A 21263-nucleotide genomic window follows, 5' to 3' on the forward strand; every position below is an offset into this window, starting at 1 on the left:
ACTGTGTAGGGTTAAGGCTCCACATTCTTTGGCGACTTCAGATATCTAAATTGGAGAGACAAAGGGGTGGCACTGCTGTTGCTATCCCAACAGAGCTGGGAGGTGTTTTGTGCTGGAAAATGGCCACATTGCCCTCCTTCCGTGTGGGTGGCATCTCAGTGCTCCCCCTTGGTAACAGACGTTGCTGCTTAAAGCTTCTTGTGACTCCTGTCCACAAACAGGTAGAGGCCCATGTCCAAGCAGAGTTTAGAAGGGTTCTGTTGGCTGGGCTCCTGCAAAGTAGCCATGGCTAGGTGACGCTTCTGCCTCACTCTAGTCTGTTGCCCTGTGGTGCTGGACGGGGCATGCAGCTGTGTAAACAAGCCAGAGCAGATTTTGGCTTGCCGCCAAGATCTCAGGGGTGTATTTTATTAGTCCAAGCCAGCATGCAGGAGGGGCGGGGGCAGAAGGGAAGTTCTGGCCCCTTGCCAGGTGAGGTTCAAATTGCAGTGGAGCTTTTGTGGAAATGCTGCGTGTTCATAGTTCTGGAATGATGAGGGCCTGACTTTATCTCATGCCAGGAGGTGGGAGGGGAGCCCCACAAGATTTGCAGAGCTCAGTCCATTGCCACATAAGTCAGCAAGTCCTGTGGTATCCCAACATGAAGGTTTTGTTTGCCGTGGCAGGAATGTTCATGGGCAACCAGGGTGAGCAATTGTCTCCCATGCTTTCATCCTTCAGGATGTGTTCTTTACACTCCGGTAAACTTGACTCCTCACTTGTTAACTATTTCTAGAAGGCTTGTAAGTGAGGTTTCTCTCCACTGTAGTAGACTGTTCGTACAGCTACCACCACCTCAGTAAGCTCCAAGCCACAGAGTTCCTCCCTGTCAGGTTCTTTTTCCTGGGGATGGCGTGTAGAAACCAGCATTGTCTCTCAGCTGAGTGCAAAGGTCCCAGTTCCAGTTGTGTGAGGTCAACTGCTGCTGTTGTCAGGGATTTTCAGATGCCTTGGATAGGTTCTGGTTTTGTGGTTTGATAAAATTTAAGGGAGAATAGACACAGAAGCAACAGGACAGGCACCTTATGGGAGAGTGGTCTAGCTGCTTGCATTTGAGTAGTAATATTATCTTTTGGTGCTTTTCGAAAGAGTGATAGTCTGCAATTTGGTGTTTACTGCCCTGGATCTCCAGCACTTGAACCACACTCTGATGGAAGCATGCTGTTCTAGAGAGAAACGCTGCCTGTTTTTTTGGTTTTTAATTGGAGCTCAGTTTAAGTTGAGGCAATTTTAGGAACAACACGCTTTTTCCTTCCTCTCTTGCCTGACCATTCTTCTCTTCATAATGAGTGTGGGAGCCTCCTTGTGTTGATAGGAAGTTCTTTATAAGCTGGCGGAAATTCATCCTCTGAACCTCTTAGCAAGTGACCACACTGCTTTAAGAAGGAAACTAGTAGTTTATGAGAGAGCTTAATCCTGTTGCAGAGGATTCTAATAGTTGAATCACATATATTTTATTTTACCAAACCTTTTATTGTTATCCTTCTGTGGCATTAGAAAAAACCCTTTTTTGCTACACCTTTATTTACAGTGTGGATATTCTGGATTATTGCAGCTCTTTTAATTGCAAGTTTAGGGCAGCCAATCAAAGACAGCTTTCCTTTAAGCTACAAAATTGTCAGCCTGTTAAGAAGTGAATTCTAGTTCCCAGAACCGCTTTTAAGTAGGGAAAAGGATTAATAGAGTGAAATGCCAGCGACATAAATGCACTCTCTCTCTTTCTTCCTGCATTGTTGGAGACTCAGGCCTGGCCTCCGTCAGACGGATCTGCAGCTGATGAGCTGTTTTCCTGGGTGACTGAAAGAGGGTGGCCATTTTATATTGAAAATAAAAATTGGGTCGTCTGTTACAACTCTCAGCTTAGATCTCTCATTTACTCAGGTCTATTGATTTTGTTTTACTGTATCTGGTCACATCTTCTGGGAAGCTAGTTTTTGGCCGTAGAAATTATTCCAGCTACAGTGTTGAATGTGAGCCCCTTTTCATTGTGGTTTCTGGCGTTTGGTAAAAACTTCCGTTTTTATGCTAGTATGGGCAAAGGATTTCACATGTTTCTTTCCTGCCAAACACACTTTCCTCTAGACTTTTGTGATTTCCTTGATTTGCTGCTTTACAGAATCCCCCGGGGACCTGTGCAGCAGCCCCTGGAGGATCGAATCTTCACTCCAACCGTCTCAGCTGTGTACAGCACTGTAAGTATTCCCCAGCAGTTTTGCCAAGTTCTTTGGTTCCTGTGTAGTTGTGGTTTGCTTAAATAACACTGCTTTTCTTCCTGCAGCTAATCAACTGGATATGAGCTCTTAGAGTTTTGTGGGGCTGTGTGAAAAGTTTAGCTGCCTCCAGCCATAGAACAATCCTGGGACTCAAGTGTGTAATCTTCATTTAGAAAAGCAGCTCTGTTTTAAAACCACTTGTTTAATTCAAAATAAGCAAATGAATAATTCAGAGTTGAACTTAACAGAAACTGCTGGTTTAGGGAGATGCCCTCATTCAGGCCTCTTCTGTCCAGTATCTTTGGCAGGTGAGACCTGATTCAGATAACATGTTTGCAGTGCAATCACAACTCCTCAATATAAGCTGCAAAAGTTCATACAGTCTTTTGGATGCTCTTTAACATAGTTGCTGGAGTTACACTAAAAAAGGAATGAGGTCTTACGGAAGGCAAGAATGAAGGAGTCTGCCACATATTGACTGTGGTGCTAAATCGTTCTAGTACAGGAGCTCAGTTAAAGGCTGCTCCTCAAATGGTGTCTTGTGGGTTCTGTGTGTGTGTGTTTGCCTTTCTGTGCCCGTAATGGGTGGATGCCCAAGAGGTGTCTTCTGTGCCTGGCTTCTGAACAGGTAGCCCACAGTGAAGTGACTCTTCCAGAAAAGAGATTAGGAAGGATTAGCTGATCTAGCCACTCCGGGTTTATGCCAAAGATGTGGGTCAGGAGGCCGGGCTATTTGGCTGTGTGACTGTTGCTGAGCTGTGAGAAAAATGCTGCGTTTTTTAAAGGCACGATATGAGCATCAAGGCAGTGAGACCCACTGCTAATGAGCTGGCCCAGATGGCCACCAACACTCTTTATTTTTTCATTACAGAGGTCACATTCACACCATGCATTTAAAGCACATGGCTTCTCCTAAGGAATCCTGGGAATTGTAGTTTAAGGGTCTGGGAATTGTAGCTCTGTGAGGGGTAAACTACAGTTCCCATGTTTATTGGGGGGCGCATGGGCTTTAAATGGATGGTGTGCATGTGTCCTATGTTGTATCCTTGTGCATTGCCTAAATTGCGTTTTAGAAAAAATACAGAAATAACTTAAGTAGATTGTCCAAAGTCTTTGGTAGGCATATTTCTCAAGGACTGCATATTTACAAGGATACTAAGTAAGAGCATTAACTTGAAAGCTAAGAGTTTTATCCAACAGTAGTCCTACCCAGAGGAGACCCTAACTTAGGTTCATTAACTTCAGTGGGTTTACTCAGAGTAGGACTTAGTTTATTACAACTCTTAAGGGGTGCAAACCATTTGTTTTACCTTTTTGGAAGTCCATTGACAAGAGTGGAACTACCGTATTTTTCGCCCCATAGGGCGCACCTAGTTTTTTTTTGGGGGGGGGAATAAAGAAAAAAATTGTTATTTTCCCCCCAGCCCCCAGAACAGGCTGCTATCCGCAAGCCGTGGGAGAGCTGCGCGAAGCTGGAAGCCTGGGGCGTGCTGAGCTGAGCCGCCCCAAGCTTCTGGGTGCAGGCAAGCTCTCTGCTAGCCGTGGGAGAGCTGCGCGAAGCCTGGGGCGTGCTGAGCTCAGCGCGCCCCAGGCTTCGGGGTGCAGGCAGCTCTCCGCAAGCCGTGGGAGAGCTGCGCAAAGTCGCGCAGCTCACCCACGGCTTGCAGATAGCTTCCTGAAGCCTGGAGAGCGAGAGGGGTCGGTGCGCACCGAGCCCCCTCGCTCTCCAGGCTTCAGCGAAAGCCTGCATTCGCCCCATAGGACGCGCACACATTTCCCCTTCATTTTTGGAGGAGAAAAAGTACAGTGGTACCCCGCAAGACGAATGCCTCGCAAGACGGAAAACCCGCAAGACGAAAGGGTTTTCTGTTTTGGAGGCGCTTCGCAAGACGAATTTCCCTATGGGCTTGCATCGCAAGACGAAAGCCCATAGGGAAATGCTGGCTGTCGGGAGCAAAGACTTTCGCCCACAGCCGGCCTTCAGAAGAGGACCTCTTCTGAAGGCCGGTGGAGGGCAAAAGTCTTTGCTCCTCCCCGCCTGCCTTCCCCCCGCCTGCCCCGGGCGATCTTAAAATGCTGGCGGGCGGGAGCGAAGTGTTCGCTGCCGACCCCCAGCATTTTAAAATCTCCCCCTGTCCCGGGGAGATTTTAAAATGCTGGGGGTCGGGAGCGAAGCGTTCGCTGCCGATCCCCAGCATTTTAAAATCTTCCCCTGTCCCGGGGAGATTTTAAAATGCTGGGGATCGGGAGCGAAGCGTTCACTGCCGATCCCCAGCATTTTTAAATCTCCCCGTGTCCCGGGGAGATTTTAAAATGCTGGGAATGCTGGGGGTCGGCAGCGAAGCGTTCGCTGCCGACCCCCAGCATTTTAAAATCTCCCCGGGACACGGGGAGATTTTAACATGCTGGGGATCGGCAGCGAACGCTTCGCTCCCGACCCCCAGCATTTTAAAATCTCCCCGGGACAGGGGGAGATTTTAAAATGCTGGGGGTCGGCAGCGAACGCCCGACTCCCAGCATTTTAAAATCTCCCCGGGAAGCGCTCCCGCTGCCCCCGGACCTCTTTTGAAGCAAGGGGCGGTGGGGAGAAGCGATCTCCCCGTGCTCCGAAGCCGGGCGGGGGGTGGGGGTGGGAACACCTGCCCCAGCCACCCCGCTTCGGAACGCTGCTCCGAAGCGGGGTGGGTGGGCGGGAGCACCTGCCCCAGCCGCCGGGCTTCGTAGCGCTGCTGCGAAGCCGGGCGGGGGGGGGGTGGGAACACCTGCCCCAGCCACCCCGCTTCGGAACGCTGCTCCGAAGCGGGGTGGGGGGGGCGGGAGCACCTGCCCCAGCCGCCGGGCTTCGTAGCGCTGCTGCGAAGCCGGGCGGGGGGTGGGAACACCTGCCCCAGCCACCCCGCTTCGGAACGCTGCTCCGAAGCGGGGTGGGGGGGGCGGGAGCACCTGCCCCAGCCGCCGGGCTTCCTGGCGCTGCTGCGAAGCCGGGCGGGGGGTGGGAACACCTGCCCCAGCCACCCCTCTTCGGAACGCTGCTCCGAAGCGGGGTGGGGGGGCGGGAGCACCTGCCCCAGCCGCCGGGCTTCGTAGCGCTGCTGCGAAGCCGGGCGGGGGGTGGGAACACCTGCCCCAGCCACCCCGCTTCGGAACGCTGCTCCGAAGCGGGGTGGGGGGGCGGGAGCACCTGCCCCAGCCGCCGGGCTTCGTAGCGCTGCTGCGAAGCCGGGCGGGGTGGGGGGTGGGAACACCTTCTGAAGGCGGGCAGGGGGCGAAAGTCTTTGTCCCCCCCTGCCTGCCTTCCCAGGGGCTTTTAAATCGCCCCGGACAGCGGAGAAGTCCTCCGCTGTCCGGGGCGATTTTAAAATGCCGCCCGCCAGCATTTTAAGATCGCCCGGACAGCGGAGAAGTCCTCCGCTGTCCCAGGGTTTTTAAAAATGCTGGGGGTGAGAAGAAAAGCCCTTGCCCCCCCCCCAGCCTTCAGAAGAGGTCCGGGGACAGACTGTCCCCGGACCTGGTCTGAAGGCGGTTTCCTAGGAACGCATTAATTGATTTTCAATGCATTCCTATGGGAAACCGTGCATCGCAAGACGAAAAAACCGCAAGACAAAGAGACTTGCGGAACGAATTAATTTCGTCTTGCGAGGCACCACTGTACGTCCTATAGGGCGAAAAATACAGTAACTTCTGAGAAAACGTGCATGTGTTACAAATACACAGAGTGTGGGGTGTTAGTTACTGGGGGGCCATTGTTTTTTCCACTGTTGAGATAGAAAGGAAATTCCCTCCTTTTTGGTTGGTAGAATGATAAATAGTCATAATTTGAGAGCTGAACACATGGCAGAGCTCTGGTAACTGGAGGGTGCAATTTAGGAATACAGTACACAATCACCCATACAGACACCTTGAACAATCCTGGCAAAATACATCACTTGGCTTCTGGTATCTTTGACAGCTGGTCAGTCTGTGGGTCCCATGACAAGCAAATAGTAGTAGTAGTAGTAATTATTAATTGTAATTATTACTGTGTTGTTGTTGTTGTTATTTGTACCCTTTCATGTGACTGGGCTGCCCCACCCACTCTGGGCAGCTTCCATCATATATAAAAACATAATAAAATATTACACATTAAAAGGCTTCCCTATACATGGCTGCCTTCAGATATCTTCTAAAGGTTATATAGTTACTCATGTCCTTGACATCTGATGGGAGGGCACCACTGCCAAGAAGGCCCTCTGCCTGCTTCCCTGTAGCTCCACTTCTCTCAGTGAGGGAACTGCCAGAAGGTACTTGGAGCTGGACCTCTGTCTGAGCTGAACAGTGGGGGTGAAGATGCTCCTTCAGGTATACAGGGCTGAGGCCAACGATCAAGGCAACCAATGACTTTGTATCATTTATAATTATTGGCCTGAGAAGTCTAGATAGCTTTTGCAAACCATAAAGACAGATATAGAAAGGTGGGTTCTCCCTTACCAGAATACTACAGTGTTTGTTGTATTTAGATTTCAGTTTTCCTTCCATATTTTTTTTTGTCAATAGTTTCAACAAAAAAGAAAAAGTAAAGTCAGTTATATAAATAATGTATACAGTAAATAAAAATGTGATGAGAATAGCAACTGTGTTGTAACAATGCTGCTTTAGCCCAGCCCATTTTGAATGTAGGCCCCAGCCTACTTATTCCCTGAGCAGATGCAGAGAATTCCCCCACACCTGCTGTAGAAGGTAACTGGTAAAGCCAGCTGACTTGTAGAGCTCTGAAGATCTGAGCCAAAGGATTTCCAGAGATGGGTGTCATTTAAACAAAGGCACAGCAATAATCTCCAGCATCCTCTCGAAAACTTTGGTCTCTTGTGATCTAAGCAGCTCTTGCCACTTCATAAGCAGAACAGAGGAGACCTTTCCTGCTGCTGCTACTGAACTGCAGTGCTGTGCTCTAAAAGCAAGGGCCAGTTTGTATGCTGGCTGGATTCTAGGTTTTTCTTTATGCCTGCAAAATGTGCATAATTTCTGATCAAAGAGGCACATAAGTTAGGTGCTAACATTTAGCGTAGCACCTCTCTTCAAAAGGAATCTGGCAATGCAGCCTCTGAAGCAGATGTGTTAATTGGCATTGTTTGAAGTGTCTCTTGAAGAGTTTCTGCCTCCTGTCTTGGGTCTTCTTGTTTCTGATCAGCCACCTTGACACAGCTGAAATAAGCGAAAGGGAGGGAACCTCTCCCCATTATGATTTCTCCCCAAAAAGCACCTTTGCCAGTGCTTCTGGGCCAGTGAGCCCCTTAGGTGAGCAGCAGCTTTCCTTTCCCATCAAAAAGCACTTTTGGTTTTTATGAATTGGTAGCCAGTCAGTTCTATGCAGTTCTATGACTCTGAAGGGAACAGCCAGGACTACCTCAGGAGATTGGGCGATGCGGCCCAAAGGCTGGGTATCTTTTTAGGGCCTCCTTTAGCTCCTTAGTTTGAGCTCCATGAGGGTCTTGGGATTTGTGTCCTTTTTCTTGCTCTCCTAGGTATTGTCAGCATAGAAACACACACAGACAGAAGCTCCTGGGACCATTTCCAGCCGTTGCTCCTGTAATGCCTCAGCTTTGGGGAAATAGAACTATTGGTAATTCTTGCTTCCTGCTGGGCTCTTGAGACTGGAGGGCCTCTCTCTTGTGGGGCTTCCTTACTGCCTTCCCCCCCTCAGCTGTTGTTTTTCTAATCTTAGGTGGTTTGGGTGTTTAAAGGGCTGTTGAAATAGGTTTTCAGGGTAGAATGCAGAAGCATCCCTAAGGTGAAGAATCTCTCACACTTTGTGATGGAATCAAGAGTGACAGACATGCTGCACTATTCCTCTGGCCCAGTCTGCATTGACTTCCCACACAGACAGCCATTTTGTCAGATCACAAAGGGCCGGCTGGCAGGAAAGGCAGCCCAGTCTTGCTTTGTCCCTGCAAAGCTGCAAAGTTAAGATCCCATTTACAGATTTGCAGCCTTCCCCCAGTGGAGAAAAGCCTGTTTTTACTGGCAAACGGTGCAGATTTAACTCATAAAAGTGGCATTTGCAAAACCCTCAGCAGAGTTTTTCTGTCCTTTTTGGATTTGTATCAATTCTGCTTCTCCTTCTGGTACAGGTGGGTGGAGTTTTTCCCCAAGAGAAAATGCTGAAAGAGAGAGATCCGTTAAGTAATGAAGGGTGGCATTCCGCATAATGCCTTCTTCCTGGCACTTTAATGTATCCAATCTTGTACTTATTGTGGAATTAGTTTCAAGTACATTTCAGGTGGGGGGCAGGGGGCTCAAGGTAAGGCTCTGTATTACAGAAAACACAAGCACGAGTTTCTTAATTAGCCACTTAATTTAACTGAATAATCTTACAATAAGAGAACAACTTATTTACTAAACTTGCATTCTGCTATGAAGAATATAACATAAATTTACAGCAGTGTTTTGAACAGGTTTTCAGTGTTCAAAGCAGCAACTGAATCCAGACAAGATGACACATTGATCTGGATATGGGGAACAGACTTACGTATTCTTGTTTGTGTTGGAGATATTTATTTATTAAGAGAATTTATATACTACCTGATTGTAAGAAAACCTCTGAGCAGTATAAAATAAAGCATTATGATTACGATTACACTTCCTCTGACAATAATTTTCATGGGTTAAGGCAGGGGTCAGCAACCTTTTTCAGCTGTGGGCCGGTCCACTGTCCCTCAGACCATGTGGTGGGCCAGACTATATTTTTTGGGGGGAAATGAACGAATTCCTGTGCCCCACAAATAACCCAGAGATGCATTTTATATAAAAGCAAACATTCTACTCATGTAAAAACACGTTGATTCCTGGACTGTCCACTGGCCAGATTGAGAAGGCAATTGGGCCGCATTTGGCCCCGGGCTTAGGCTGCCTACCCATGGGTTAAGGGCACTCCTGAATCCGATGACATCTATGGCCATGTGCATTTTCTGTCAGCTTCAGCTTTAGGTTAATATTCACAACTGTTTAAAACCGGAAATTTTAGGACTCAGGCATTTGCCTTGTTTTGCATGCTGTGGGATTAAATTGTGCCCTACCTTCTTAAAACTGGAGCCCATGACCCTCTCTCATATACACTAAATTAAAGCCCATTTTTCTGTGCAAAAGGAAACTCCATGGTGGGGTGTTTTGACTTCTCAGGCCAAGCATTATAAGCATGATTCAATAAGTAATGTGTCGTTACAGTAAATTCATGTGTGTTTATGACTCTCTAGCAGCCAAATGTTGTGGAGAAAAGCAGTTTTTGTTCAGTAATTACCTGCCTTGCTACTGTGCAGTTCTGGGACTTTGGCCCACAATCCAGGGCATCTCATTCCACTGGTTTGTGGCCTTTCAGTGTTCTCCCTTAGTATCTTTGCTTGTGTACATAGAACCACACAGAAATCACAGTGTTTTTGCAATTGCTCCCCGCCTTTATTGCCTCTGAGCAGATACAAAAGGTTTTCCTAGGTAGGTAGTCTAAAAGTTTCATTTAGTTGCAAACCAACATGCTTTAATTTGTTTATAGTGACCATCACCGTCCTTGTGCCCTCTAGAAATTTTGGATTGAAGCTCTTGTGTGCTCCATCCAGCACTGTGTCATGCTGGAGCTCTCTGTGGAAAATGGGATTTGTAGTCCTAAATATCTGGTTGGTAAAGGATAGTTCACAGCCACTGATTGCAATTGCATGATTTGCAAAATCTGTTAGCGTGCTGCCAAAGCTTTCTGTTTCTGCTGTGGAAGGGTGGGTTCATATATTATGATTATTTTTTAATGAATTGCACATGTTTCTGTGTGAATGTACTGATAGTACAATATGTTTTGCTTAATGCTTATGGGTTGTATCCCATATTAGTCCTACTCAAAGTAAACCTATTGAAATTGATAGGCACGGCTAACTTAGGGCCATTAGTTTCAGTGAGCTTACTCTGGGTAGGACTTTGTTGGAGACAACCCTGTGTTTTTAAATATACTGTAAGTTACTCAGAATCTAGTAAATAATAACAATAAAGTAAAATTTGGGAAAGTTAGTTGAACTGAGTGATTTCAGATTAGTATCTCTTTCCTTGGGGATTTAAAATATTAAAACTTGATGTCTTCATATTGAATTGTTCCAATTGTTTGGACCAGTCAGGCCCTGCACAACCTGGGCTCTGGATCTCCAGGAGCACCTTTCCCAAGTTGCTCCTCCAGTCCACGAGTGAAAGATCAAATGGGGAGAGCTGCTGTTGTCAGCTCTGTTTCCTCTTGGAAGATGAGCTTCTTCACCTGCATCATCAGGTGTCCTAAGACTTCCTTCTAAGGAGACCACCTTCAGGCCTGCTTTCAGTCTTTCTTCTCTGCCAGGCATTGAGTGACTTCTGTGCCCACTTTCAGCTTCAGAGTGCTGCTGTTTGACTTGCAGTGGGGGTTGTGTTTAGTGCTCCTTCAGTACAATTTTATGGGGTTGCATCTAGCTAAGTTTCACTCAGTGTATACCTAAATCAGTTGTGTCCATTAACTTCATTAGCTTTACTCTTGAGTAGGACTAGCACTGGCTACAAACTGTAGGATTTATCTTTTTGGGGGGAAGCCTCTTTGAGTGTGTCTCAGGGCCAAATAGGAATTTAAGAATTCCAAAATAATTGCCAGCCACCTGTTTCCATTGGATGCTTGATGCGGACCAAGCATGTGCCAAGGACCCCCGTGCATTGGGAAATAATGCAAAGTTTTACAAGGAAAGATAAGCGCCTTCTCGTTACTGAAGCTCTAAAGATTTCTCAAAGCAAGGCAATGTTGACCAGGTGAAAGGCTCGCCCTTTTGCCATTGGAGATGTACCCTTCATCTGTGTTCAAGTTCTGAGATGCAAGATAAGGCGTGTGAACAAACTCTGCTCCTGCAGCCTCTTGCTCTCCCTGTCCTTTTTTATGGGTGGCCAGAGAGACGGTGAGTGTGTCCAGTAGTAGCTAATTGTGAGCCAAAGGATGGATCGCTTCCTTTTCCTCCCCAGGTCTGTAGCCTCAGCATGTAAATGAACCCCCATGGAGGGAGCTTTACTAATCTCTGGTTTTACTAACAGTTTATCTCCTCACAGGTCACGCAGGTTGCGAGACAGCCAGGCCCTCCTGCCCCCTCCCCTTACTCTGCACATGAAATAGGCAAGGGGCACCCATCCCTTGCTGCAACGCCACCAGGACATGCCTCCTCCCCAAGCCTCACCCAGGTAAGGTTTGGCGCCTGCTTCTCAGGTCTGAGTTGCCTTTCTATAAGTTCATGGGGTGTGGGTGAGATCTTGGCTTTGCGCAGTGCTAACCCTGGTCTGCATGCTACTTTCACTTGAGCTGCTCTTCCTCTTGCTGGCCAAGGATAGGGGAAGAGGAAAGGGGTTCCCTTTAGGGCGCTCCCCACCCCCACCCCCTCAATTGGACATTGGCAGGGATGCCTCTCGTGTCAGACTAAGCGCTTTTTTTGCTAAGTGGCAGTGATTTTAATAACATGCCTTTAGGCAGGTACATTTTTCTTTTCTGACCAGAACTCATTGCATGTGCTGAAAGAGAAAATGGACACAGTAAAAATAATACACATGGACAAGGAATTGAGATAATTGAAAGCCATAACTTGTTTTTAATCACTTAATTCCTCAAAACGTTTCCAAGAGACGAGGGATGACGTGGCAAAGGAGAGGAGGAATGTATTTGTAGTTAGCAAAGGTAGGGCAGATGCGCTGTCCAAGGGTGGGCCTCATGCCTAGGCAATGTGACCTGTGGCAGCTTGAGGCAGTGAGCTGCTGAGCACCAAGGCCTCCTCGGCAATGATGCCTCAAGGCAGAGAGTGTGGGAGCTTTCAGAAGCATACAAGTGGAGGGGGCAGCGGCTCCTCTGTTTCTGTAGATTCCTGCATGAGACTAGAAGTCTTGGTTCTCGGACAGATGAGCTGGTGCTTGAAATCCTATTTGGAACATAATCAGCTGCTTTGATTCCCATGATAACTTCCAGACCCTCAAGCGTGATGCAGGGCCCCATTTTGGTTCCTTAGTAAAGGAGGAATTGGGGGTGAGGCGAGGTTGAGCTTTTTTTATACAGGCATGAGAGAGCCCTCTGCATCTGTTTCCTCCAGCCAGATAGTGCATGAGTCACTCAAGTTGTTGCACCTTTTCCAGTGGACTTGACATGTGCATCATGTGACAGTAGGCATGACACCCCACCAGTTCAGCTCAAAACTTGCTGCCAAGTTTATTGATAGAAAAGGATTTTGTGTAGTCTTGTGTGTTAAGAGCCTAACCAAAGAAGACAAAGAGTGCTCTGAAAGTTGTGGAGTGTGGAGTGGCTACTGTAGTAACTGTTGTGGGCACCAGAAATAGCTACCCTGCCCAGCTGCATCCCCATGACCTCCAACTCCTGTGTCAATCCCCAATATTCCAGAAGAGAGATGAAAGCCATGACCTTTTCCCACCTCCAGGCCTTCTACTGAGGCATCAGAAAAAATAAACTGCAAATATTCCTTACGAATTTATCAGTTGAGTCCTGAGTACAGTGAGGTTCTTCCACAGAAAGTTGCTCCAGAATGTTGCACCTCTGATTGTGTAACGCCTTCTCCAGATTTCTTACCTGAACTTAAGTCACGGCCAAGTCTGGCAGGTCAGCCCTGCACAGAGTCTGCTAGTCTTCTTAGTTTGATTCTAAACAAAGGCAAGGGGTGTCCTCCTCACCTCAGAAGGTCTTTGTCTGCCAACAAGAGGCACTTCTTGTTCATTTGTTATTGATATTTCTCTGATGGGTCCAGATAATTTTGAATGCCACCGCTTCCTCCACTTACAAAAAAGGGTAATCCATTGCTCACCCACTCAGGGCTTAAGGCAATTGTTAACCAATATTTTGCCCGTGTTCTCAGTTGTTAACAGGATATGAACCCTTGCTTCTTTCCAGGGCACAGGCCTAAATTTACCAAAAGTAATTCACATTTTTGATACATGGCATAAGAATATATAAAGTCTTGTACATTCATCTCTGGGATGTTGTCATGAGTGTAGCGTGCTGATGATAGGAAAATGTATTGGTCACCTGTCTCTGATAACTGATCGTATTTCTCCACTTTTTCGTTTTCCCCCCTGGGGAGGCAGTCTTACTGAAGCACATAGTAGCTTGTTCTGTAAAAAGGGTTGCCTGCATAGATCCATTTGGTTTCCCCATTCAGATCCCTGCAGCTTCACAGGAGACTTGGAGAGGGGGGTGTCAAACAAAGGAGCTGGTCTCCTGCAGGGGGCGTTGAGAATTGATGGCAACTGGTCCACAGACCTTTCACATTGCTGTTTTGAGATTAGCAGAGTCCTGCACTTGAAGCCACTGAGAGCATAATGACAGGAGAGGTCACTACTAGTGGGTACCCTTTTATCTAGAGTACCAAGCTCTGCTGACGACAATTCCCTAGTTCTAGAGGAGGGGAAGAATGGGTAGAAATGTCCCTGGGATTTTTTTGTTCATTTAGCCTATTGTAAAAAGGCAGGTAGAAAGGGAGGTCGTCCCCATCCAGGTGTGTAGAAAGTATTTTGAGAAGTTGGAGGGGATGCATCTGCTCCCATCAGCCTGGTAGAAGGAGAGAGAGAACGGAGCATTGACGTGGAGATGTGCCAACCCCTGTCCACCCCCCACCCACCCGCCATCATTCTTGTCCTCCCCACCCCCCCTCTACCCCTCTCTCTGTCTCTTTCTCTGTCACTCTCTTCCTTTCTCTCTTACTCTGTCGCTCTCTTTCACTCTCGCTCCAGCAGCCAGGAGGGAGGAGGGACAGAAGCTTTCCACCCCACCCAAGAGCCAGCAGTCTTTTTGAAGATCCAAGGGAACTGGTGCAAAGGATTCTGGGATGTGGGATGGTGAGTGACAAGAGGAAAAAAAAGGTTAAGTGATGCCCCGCTGGAAAAGCCTGGCTCTTGTTTTTCTAATGGGTGGAGATCTCATTTAGGGTGGGGCCATTGTGGCTTACAGGGGAGGCCCCTCCTGCAAAGGCATGGAAGGCTCAGGGCAGAAGGAATGTTCATGGGGAGCCTTAAAAACACGTGGAGAACTTGAGCTGTATGGAGGAGCTCCATTCAGTATTTTGCCCTTGAGGCATCTTACCATGCCATCTGGACTTTTTGCTTCAAAGCTGTTGCTCTGTCTTGGAAAGTGTTAAATTCTATGGCAAAGTTTCAAATTTGGAGTAGGCGTAGATGTGCAAGGTGAGAGTCTTAGCTTCGTGTCCAGTCTGGGGATGTGGCTTAGCATTTTAAAGGTCCACCTGTGTTCCCAGCCATTGGCAGTCGCTGTATCTGTCGGCCCACATCTGCCTCCCCCATACACTCTGGGTTGTGTCCAACATTTGTTTTACACACAGTACACCCATTGAAATTGATTCTCATTAGTCATGCCCATTAACTTCAGTGGGTCTACTCTGAGTAGGATGAGCATTGGGTGCCACCCTCTTGACTACTTGGGCTGTCCCTCAAACAGCAGGGATTCCATTTTCCCTCCACACCCTTTATTCAGGATTGCTTATAAGGGATTTTGCATGTGAGGAGGTCAGAAAGTGAAGCCTTCCGCACTAACCTCAGTTTGGCAGTGCCAAGGTCTTGCATTGAAAGTCGCTTATACTTGGTTTGGCGCTCACTCATTGCTCAGGTTCAAAACGTTTCCTTTAGGAAGGTGTTTAATTAAAAAAGGAAAGTTTTGGTTCCAAACCTTTATGATGTGTTGGTCTGTGGGAGCCACGGAGAGCTATCCAAGGTCCACTGAAAGCGATCCAAAGGGGTGGGGACAGGAAAATGCAGCTTGCATCATGACTTCTGTGTTGCTCCTTTTGTCTTCCTGGATCCAGAAGCACATGACATGGCACATAAAGGGGAAAAGAAAGTTCACAAAGGGAGAATAGAGAAGTGGTGCTGTAAGGCATGGACAGGGAGGAAATTGGGTTAACAGAGAATGGGTCATAGAAGACATTTAACTTTTGTAACAAAGCTGTTCTGTGGTTAACATAGTCGTGCAGCCCTGTTGAGTTCTTGCAAAGGTGTCCCTCTTGAGTATCTGAGTGTTTTACCCCTTGATTTAGAGTTTTCTTGGCCCAACTGATGATGCTCTCAGTTGCAGAGAATAAAACGTCCCCTATCTACATGGCGCTTTTCTGGAAATATATTTTTATTGTCCTACTTGAAAGGGTTTTTGCAGTTTTCTAAGCTTTCATGAATAGGAGGTTCATTATTTAACTCCCAAGAATGTAGTTAAACTTTGTTTAATATTCAGGTAGCCCAGAACCAGCAATTTGCCTTCTGAAATGAAGAGATTCTGAATTTCAGAAATTCCACACCCAGACTCAGGACTCTGGAGTTTTGTGACCTTGGCTGCCTTTTCCTATGTGGCTTACTCTAGGATTGTCCCCTTCCTGTCCCATTTGGCTGGGTAAAGTCTAGTAGTAGTGGAAACGGCATTAGGAATTGTGCCATAGGCTTTGGTGAGTAGCATTCTCCTATGTGGTGCCTTAAGTGAGTCATGTTTTCCTGCAAGGCATTTCCAGAGCTCTCTACAGCTTGGTTCCCTCTTGGCTGTAACAGTGTGGTTAGAGCATGGTGCTGATAACGCCAAGCTTGCAGGGGCAATCCCTGTAAGGTACAGCTGCATATTCTTGTGTTGCAGGATGTTGAACTAGATGATCCTCAGGGTCTCTTCCAACTCTTTGCTCAGCCTTCCTCAGCACTTCCTGATGGTTGACTCTGCTTTAATAAAGCAGCGTGTCTTGGATCCCATATCACATGTAAATATGGCATGATGTAATAAGCTGTCATCGGTGTGCTGTCATAGAAAACAGCATGTGGGATGTCATTTTCAGTGTGGGCTTTTGAGGAAAAGTCATGTTGACTGTTGTCCTTTTGTCCCCAGTGCCCAAAAGCATTTTGTTTTGTGCCTGCTGCAGCAATTCATCAATGGAGTGGGAGGAGATGGGGGTTTGCTTTAATTCATAATGTGACTCAAAAGCATGTTGTGTTTAGAAGGAAGCTCTACAGATGGGAACGTGCAGCAGTGCCAGCCAAGGTCTCTTGGGCCATTTCATGTAAGGACATGCTAGTCTTCTTCCTTTTTGCCCTGCATCACCAGCAGTGTCCTTTGCTAGGCTGAGGAATAATCTCAGAGAAGTTTAGCTCTGCAGTCACAGGATGCAGCCTTCCTCTTTTTGCTTCTTTCAAAAAGCAAAACTCTTGCAGCTGGACTGATATTTTGATATGTGGTCCACTCCATTCCCTAAAAAAGAAAAGAAAAAAGAATCCCTCTTTTGAGCACCTTAAATTAAGCATTTGCTGGTGCTGGCTTACATTCTGCATGCAGAATGGATAGGTAGAGAATATCTATATTTTATATAAATAGCCATTGTAGCAAGAGGGCTCTCCGTGGAACTTTGTGTAGACGGATGGAAAAGGTGTGGCTTTAAGGAGCTTTGAAGCCATCTTATGGACTATGGATGCTTTTCCAATGAGCTGTTTTGGCAACAATTTCATAAAGACCTTCTGAAATCTAAGGCAGTTATTTTAAGTGTCATTAGGTCACGGCTGGCTTTCGAAGGAAAGCATGAAATACCCAGGGGCCCTGTTGCTTGTAGCTAGAAGCAGGGTTAAATTGCCAAATGCATTAAGGTGGTGAGAGTGAAACCATACCTTTTCCGGGTCCAGCCTGCTCATGAGTTGCTGTGAGAGTGATCCCTGGCCTGAACAAGCCAGCTTTAATAAGCCAGGGGTGTCCTTTGCCCTCCACAGGGACTGCAAGTCTGTCCTCATCCATGGGACATTTCAGAGCTGGGATTGTGTAAGGGTGTGAGGTGTTGCTGGTTTTGTCATGTCTTTCCTTGGTGGTCCCTCGGATGCACCCAGCATTTAAGCTGGCAAGTGACTTCCTGTGGGCACGGAAAGTTCTCAGGGCGCTGAAAGAATTCACAGCGCTGAGGCAGAAATTTCCACTCCGCTGCTTAGAGCAGGAAGTCTGTCCTCATCCATGGGACATTTCAGAGCTGGGATTGTGTAAGGGTGTGAGGTGTTGCTGGTTTTGTCATGTCTTTCCTTGGTGGTCCCTCGGATGCACCCAGCATTTAAGCTGGCAAGTGACTTCCTGTGGGCACGGAAAGTTCTCAGGGCGCTGAAAGAATTCACAGCGCTGCGGCAGAAATTTCCACTCCGCTGCTTAGAGCAGGAAGCGCAAGAGCTGTGCATGACTCAGCATTTTCTCAGCCTCCCCCTGACGTGAGCCAGGCTTTCGCCTGTTTATTCCTGGCACATTTAGTGCAAGGGCGGAGTGGGGGGGGGGATCTTGTTGCACAGCAGGTCTAACTCCTTTCGAAATGCAGATAAAAATAATCCTCCCCTTGTTGTTGTTTGCTTATTTCAGCCGGCAGGAACAGAGGGTGGGGGTTGAATGAGGGGGAAGGTCCATGGTGAGAGGATTCTTTGACAACTTGAAACACATAAGGATTCCTTCATCATACCTCTTACTCCGAGATAATGTAGGAAGGAGGAAGTGCCATTGCTTGGTGTCAAAGAACACCCATTGCCTGCATCAAGCCTCATATTCACCAGTCTCTTTGCAGGGCTGGGGGTCACCCTTCTCTGCCTGAGACCCTTCAGAGTCCTCACCAGTAAGAGGAGACAGCCCTGGGTTAAATGAACCAGCTGGCTGACTCCGGAAGAGGCAGCTGCTGCTTCTTTTCTTTCTTCATGAAATTCATTCAAACATATAACATCTACATACAGTGGTGCCTTGCAAGACGAAATTAATTCGTTCCGCAAGTCTCTTCGTCTTGCGATTTTTTCGTCTTGCGATGCACGGTTTCCCATAGGAATGCATTGAAAATCAATTAATGCGTTCCTAGGGAAACCGCCTTCGGACCAGGTCCGGGGACAGTCTGCCCCCGGACCTCTTCTGAAGGCTGGGGGGGGGGGACAAGGGCTTTTCTTCCCACCCCAGCATTTTAAAAAACCCTGGGACAGCGGAGGACTTCTCCGCTGTCCGGGGCGATCTTAAAATGCTGGCGGGCGGCATTTTAAAATCGCCCCGGACAGCGGAGGACTTCTCCGCTGTCCGGGGCGATTTAAAAGCCCCTGGGAAGGCAGGCAGGGGGGACAAAGACTTTCGCCCCCTGCCCGCCTTCAGAAGGTGTTCCCACCCCCCGCCCCACTTCGGAACAGCTTTCCGAAGTGGGGCGGCTGGGGCTGGTGTCCCCACCCCCCCTCCCCACTTCGGAACAGCTTTCCGAAGTGGGGCGGCGGGAGCAGGTGTCCCCACCCCCCCTCCCCACTTCGGAACAGCTTTCCGAAGTGGGGCGGCTGGGGCAGGTGTCCCCACCCCCCCTCCCCACTTCGGAACAGCTTTCCGAAATGGGGCGGCGGGGGCAGGTGTCCCCGTCCCCCCTTCGGAACAGCGTTTTAAAATGCTGGGGGTCGGCAGCGAAGCGCTGCCGACCCCCAGCATTTTAAAACCTTCCCGGGACACGGGGAGATTTTAAAATGCTGGGGGTCGGCAGCGCTTCGCTCCCGACCCCCAGCATTTTAAAACCTCCCCGGGACAGGGGGAGATTTTAAAAAGCTGGGGGTCGGCAGCTAACGCTTCGCTCCCGACCCCCAGCATTTTAAAACCTTCCCGGGACACGGGTAGATTTTAAAATGCTGGGGGTCGGCAGCTAACGCTTCGCTCCCGACCCCCAGCATTTTAAAATCTCCCCGGGACAGAGACTTCTCTGCTGTCCCTTGGAGATTTTAAAATGCTGGGGGTCGGCAGCGAACGCTTCGCTCCCACCCGCCAGCATTTTAAGATCGCCCGGGGCAGGCGGGGGGGGGGAAAGGCAGGCGGGGGGGGAGCAAAGACTTTTGCCCCCCGCCGGCCTTCAGAAGAGGTCCTCTTCTGAAGGCCGGCTGTGGGCGAAAGTCTTTGCTCCCGACCGCCAGCATTTCCCTATGGGCTTTCGTCTTGCGATGCAAGCCCATAGGGAAATTCGTCTTGCGAAGCGCCTCCAAAACAGAAAACCCTTTCGTCTTGCGGGTTTTCCGTCTTGCGAGGCATTCGTCTTGCGGGGCACCACTGTACATATATCTGAATGCTGGAGTTTAAGCAGTACATACAAAATAACTACCAAATAATGTAAGCTTCTTACCCCAGACTGCTGTTTGTATAGAAGGTGATAAACTGTTTAAGTTAGCCAAAGTTTTGTAACGTGAGGAAAGTCCTCTTGTTTTCATTTTTAGCCATATGCATAAACAAAACTGTGCCATTTGATTCCAAATGAGTCTATGCTTCAGGCCTTGTGTCAGTTTTATTTAATTTTTCCACAAATACAGTTTGCCACACTTTGTTGTTCCAGTTTGTCAGGAAATCCCCCTCTAAGTTCTTCCAGTATGATGCTGTTAATGAGCCTGGCTGCTAGGAGAAGAGAACTTCTTAAAAGTTTAAGCTGTAAGTTAATATTGCCTCCCATGAAAAGGTTGAGGAGTGCTAGCACTTTGTCTAGTAATTGCTTTTATTTGCACAAGTAACTTCCTCCTCCTTAAGTCCACATGTTCACGGGCTTATCTGCACCATGCATTTGAAGCATATGGCCTCCCCCAAAGAATCCTGCTTTGAATGTATGGTGTGAATGTGATCTAGGGAAGTGCTCTGCAGTCATCACTCATTGCTGTGTCTCAAGGTGCTGCAGCATTTGTAAAGTTTAGAAATAATCACTGCTTTTAAAAAATAAATAAATTACATGTCCCAACCCTCAGATGTTGAGGTTGGACAGGCTAGAATTGGAGTTAACCTGGATACAGATTGTTGTGGCAGGGAATGCTCTTGGTGCATGGCAAGAAGCACTTCTTCCCACCCCGGGCCAGACCCTGATTGGCTCACCAGGATTACATTGGAGCTTCCATCTCGCCCTTCTGGGCCAGCTAATTGGGCTCTGAAATTGGACTCAGAAATGTGGCTGCTAATTGCCGCTTGCTGATGTACTCCAAGACAAAGACAGTGAATTGCGGGGAAGAGACTGGCTTGTTGAGTCATTGCAGTGGGCTTGATGCAGCGAGGCTGGCAAAAGTTAGGGGTGCTTCATGGGCAGAATGTTGCCTGCCTGGAGCCAAAATTTGCTTCCTAAGTGACCTTGCTGCATCTTTGTCTCATTTGCCATTTCACTCCACCTAACAAACTAGACAGTTGCAGGCTTCAAACATCTGGTCATACCCAGAGCCATGCAACTGAACAGCTCCTGAAAAATGCTATTTTGCTGCTACAGGCTGCCCTTAGAGAACTGTTGCCCCTTCCTTCCACCAGCCTGGAAGGTGGTTAGGTGCCTGCTTTGGATTTTGCCTCTGTCAAAGGTGAATCACTACAGTAGTGATTGTTTTTCTGGCATGTTTTAATTCGCAAACTGCTTCTGAGTATCTGTGCATACCCTGTAGTAACTTTTCTTAAATAAGGTGCTATTTGAGCAGCAGCTTAAACTAGATGACTTCCAGAGTCCCTTCCAGAGTATTGGGCTTGTCCAGTGCTGAGGTGGGACCAAAATCCACCCGGTCTCAGAAAGCTGCACTTGACTTTAATCTATTGACTGTAATAAGGGGAGGATAGTATGATTTATTGTCACACACCCCTTTTAGGAGGAGTTTTCATTCAACTTTTTCAGATCCAGCACCTATCCTTAGCCCAGAATGGCATTAGGGTTCCCACTTCTTTTTTTGCCATTTATTTGTATGGTGGTAGTACTGTTGCTGTTACAACTTGTTTTAGGCTAGGTTGCAACCTCGCAATGGGTTCTGAGTAGGGACCTAAGGGGGTGTTATTAATTGTGTTTTACCACATTTCTGCCACTGATCCCTTTGTTCAGCTGTGTACTCTTGAGGTCCAAGATCTCACAGTTTGGAGCTGCTGACTTTGAAACCTAGCCTAGTCCATCTTGGAATTCTGCATTCAATATGAGCCAAATGACTGCCTTATGCCCTGCTTTGAGTGTTTGGAGTCACATGTACCTGATGATAAGAGACTCTTTTAAAAAAATAAAA

The 21263-nt window shown here is 47.8% G+C and overlaps 1 protein-coding gene across 29 annotated transcripts in view; it reads left to right on the top strand.

The window, feature by feature from the left end:
- EIF4G3 (eukaryotic translation initiation factor 4 gamma 3) overlaps window positions 1-21263 on the top strand; it is an 84855-nt gene that overhangs the window by 15003 nt on the left and 48589 nt on the right. For 15 of the 29 annotated variants that reach the window (XR_014010294.1, XM_081202885.1, XM_081202886.1 and 12 more), the window contains exons 2-4: window positions 2156-2231; window positions 11307-11450; window positions 13992-14096. Coding sequence is in view for 21 of the 29 variants with exons in the window: in XM_081202897.1 (XP_081059023.1) it covers window positions 2156-2231; window positions 11307-11450; window positions 13992-14096 (325 nt within the window). In the remaining 8 variants the exon portion in view is untranslated. The remainder of the gene's footprint in view (window positions 1-2155; window positions 2232-11306; window positions 11451-13991; window positions 14097-21263) is intronic. The other 14 variants (XM_081202907.1, XM_081202909.1, XM_081202889.1 and 11 more) reach the window with 6 other exon arrangements.

This window comes from Podarcis bocagei (assembly GCF_964188305.1).
Source record: "Podarcis bocagei genome assembly, chromosome: 7".
Taxonomy (NCBI): Eukaryota; Metazoa; Chordata; class Lepidosauria; order Squamata; family Lacertidae; genus Podarcis; species Podarcis bocagei.